The following is a 3,355-nucleotide window of genomic DNA, read 5'->3' on the forward strand; positions in this document are numbered from 1 at the left end:
TTTAAATAATAATATTAGTATAATATATAAAATAAAATAACTATTAAAAATATTAATTAATATAGAAAAATATATAGAATAATATATTTAAAGCTTAAACTAATTAAATAAAATCTTATAAAGAACTAAATAATTAAAGATATAAAATATAGATATATTATATATAAGTAAAATTTTTAATAGTAATATCTCTATAAATCTTTAAATAAAATAATTATTAAAAAGCTTATTTAAATTATAAAAATTAGAAGAATCTAAATATTAAATATTAATATAATTATTTAATATATAATTAAGAAATAATAATTAAAAGTTCTTATTAATAAATTAATATACTACTATACTAACTTATAATATAGTTTTATAAAACTTAATTTAATTTAAGAATATACTAAATAAGATTATAAGATTTATATAACTATATAAATAAATAAAAATTAATTATTAAATAATATAAAGTTAAAGAAATACTTATAATAATAAAAAGTAAAAGATCTAAAAAAAAAGTAGATAAAAAATAAGTAATATTTTAATTATATATTATTATTAAATTATATGTAAATTTATTTATAATAATACTAGCTATATAAAGACAACTATACTATTAAAATTATTTATATTTAATAGAATAATAATATATTAATTTTAAATACTTATTATATATCTAATTCTAGATTTATAAAGCTAAGCTTAGTATTATTTTTTTTTTTTTAAATTTTAAATTTTAATTATAGGACCTATTAAAAATAACTAATTATAAGATTAAGATTATTTAAGAGATAGAAATAACTATTATATATTATTATTTATAGATACTATATAATAATATTTTATATATATTATAGCTATTTAATAGCTGTTATATAATATATAACTATATATTATATTATTAGTTCTTAGCTAGGAGAACTAGTAATTAATTTTATTAAATATAGACTTATCTTTTATTAACTATATATTATATCTTTATAATCTCTAGAGAGCTGCTATATTAGTATTGCGGCCTTACAAAAGATAGGATAATAAATAGAATAAAAATAATATAAAATATATTAAAATATTAGAAAACAGTAGAAAAGTATATAAAACTTAAATTTTAACTTATATAATAATTTATTTAAAAAAAAACCTAATAAAATTAATAAAAAATAATTATTTAAGATTTTAATTAATAGATATACTACTAGTTTATAAAAGTATTAAAATAATTAAAAATAGTTTATTAATTAATAATAATAATTAAGTAGAAATAACAAGTCTAGAATAACTAACTAATTAAGAGGCCAGACTAAATTAGTATTAAATAAGGAAATTAATAAAAATAGACTTCAGATATTAATAATAATAAGGCAGCACGGCCATAAAATATTTAATTTATTTTTTATAATAATTTTTAGATCAAAAAAAATTATAAATAGCTTTATTTAATACTCGAATATTTAATATACTTCTTATTTCTATATAAATTACTTTAGTTATATTAAAAAGCTTTACTTTTTTATCTTATAGTAGGAGTAAAAATCGGGCGTCAGGTAGGACCGGGCGTCAGCTGATCAGCGACGGTACCGGTACCCGTGATGAAGGGAGAAGCTGACCCACCCGAATTTGCACTCGCCTATCCGACTCGAAAGTCGGATACACGTCACGCCAGCTGCAGTGAAGACATAACGCGTCTCTTAAATCCGTTGTGGTAGCACGATCAAATGCCCCGGATTGCAACAGTGGCTATACTCCAAGCATATACACAGAACCCCCTTCTTCCGCTCCTCTTGAGGGAGTGCCGATCGCTTCCGTCGGCACAAAACGAATTGCGATGGCTGTATGAACGAGCTCTGTGTATTGTGCGATCAATGTCAAAATATCAGCGGAATGGGGCAAGTCATAGAGTTTATGGCTGGAGAACTCTCTTGAAATCAATGTGCCTAGCACGGTCAAGGGGTGTACCTCTCCAATACATACTGGGGGATCAGCCCTTCGGGGATCTTGACATCAAATGTACAAGGGGTGTGTTGATTCCAAGGTATTAATACTCCGATTAATTCCATCCTCGTTGCCGTAAAATTTATCCTAATTCCCGGGGCGCCAGGCATGAGACAGAATCCATTACCCTCTACGCCGCGGAATTGATATTGGGTCGATTCCCCGGCATGCAGAGAGGAGAAAAGGCGCCCGGCCTACGTATCATGGATCTCTGCACGGGGACTGGGTGCATACCACTGCTCCTGCATACTCTCCTCTCTCCCTACTTTTCACAGTTATCGATTGTCGGCATTGACATCAGTGCTACGGCTGTTAACTTGGCGCAAAAAAATGTTGAGCGAAATATCCGCCTGGGAAAGCTGTCGCAACGTGCATTAACAGACATCAGGTTTCAACGCAAAAATATACTTGAATATGACCCTAACAGGCCCCTGGTGATAGAGGATATATGCGACTATACATCCAGGCTCTCCACTGTCTCTAATTCTCAGGTTGATGTTCTTATCTCAAATCCGCCGTATGTTTCGCTGGAGGAGTATCACGATGGAACAATGTCACGCAGTGTCCGGATTTTCGAACCGAAACTTGCACTGGTACCACCGGATAATGTTACGCCATTGACGATGGAGTCTGGAAATTCACGCCCGGAGGATTTCTTCTACCATCATATTGCAGCTCTGATGTGCATATTACAGGTTAAACTGACTGTTCTTGAATGTGGGAGCCGCTTGCAGGCAGTGCGGGTTGCCATGATATGTAAAGATATCATCAGCGGTTATAATGACTTGGGCAAAGTATATGTTAATATTTGGTCGGATACAGGTATTAATACAGACCCATGTGCAGTTATTGTGCAAATGGGGGATTAACATTATAGTCTTGATGTTACATATAAAAGGAATGGCTTCTATTATAAATAAAAATTTAAAGTGATACTATCATGACCACATATAACACCTATATAATCTCCACTAACCACCACTAATGATACCTGGGAGTGATTATGTTGGAACCAACTCTAAGCAATAAGTCGATTTTAGAAAGAAAACTAAGTATAAGATACTAAACTAACTATATAACTAGAATATATATCTAATAGATACTAGTATAGTATATAGCTAGAGCTAGAGCTAGTTTTATAATCTAGTCTAGCTTAAATTATAATATTTATCTTTTTTTTTAATATTAAAGATTTTCTAAAATAAGCTAAATATATAATAAATCTAATATTTTTAATATAATTATTCAATCTACTATAAAGTAATTAAGGAGATAAGATTTTTTAAAGTATTTTTAATAATATTTTAATATTTTATATTATATCTACTTAAAATTAATCTATAATTATTATAAGAAATTAAAGTTCTAGTTATTT

The 3,355-nt window shown here is 27.8% G+C and overlaps 1 protein-coding gene across 1 annotated transcript; it reads left to right on the forward strand.

Annotated features, from left to right (window-relative positions):
* Window positions 1-1,703: 1,703 nt before the first annotated feature.
* On the forward strand, window positions 1,704-2,849 carry APUU_10802S (N5-glutamine methyltransferase family protein; the record flags this gene model as incomplete). The annotated part of the gene is made up of 2 exons (XM_041704841.1): window positions 1,704-2,020; window positions 2,087-2,849. The coding sequence occupies 2 exons, from the start codon at window positions 1,704-1,706 to the stop codon at window positions 2,847-2,849; spliced, it is 1,080 nt and encodes a 359-aa protein (XP_041550168.1).
* Window positions 2,850-3,355: the final 506 nt, after the last annotated feature.

This window comes from Aspergillus puulaauensis, chromosome 1 (genome assembly GCF_016861865.1).
Source record: "Aspergillus puulaauensis MK2 DNA, chromosome 1, nearly complete sequence".
In the NCBI taxonomy this organism is placed as follows: Eukaryota; Fungi; Ascomycota; class Eurotiomycetes; order Eurotiales; family Aspergillaceae; genus Aspergillus; species Aspergillus puulaauensis.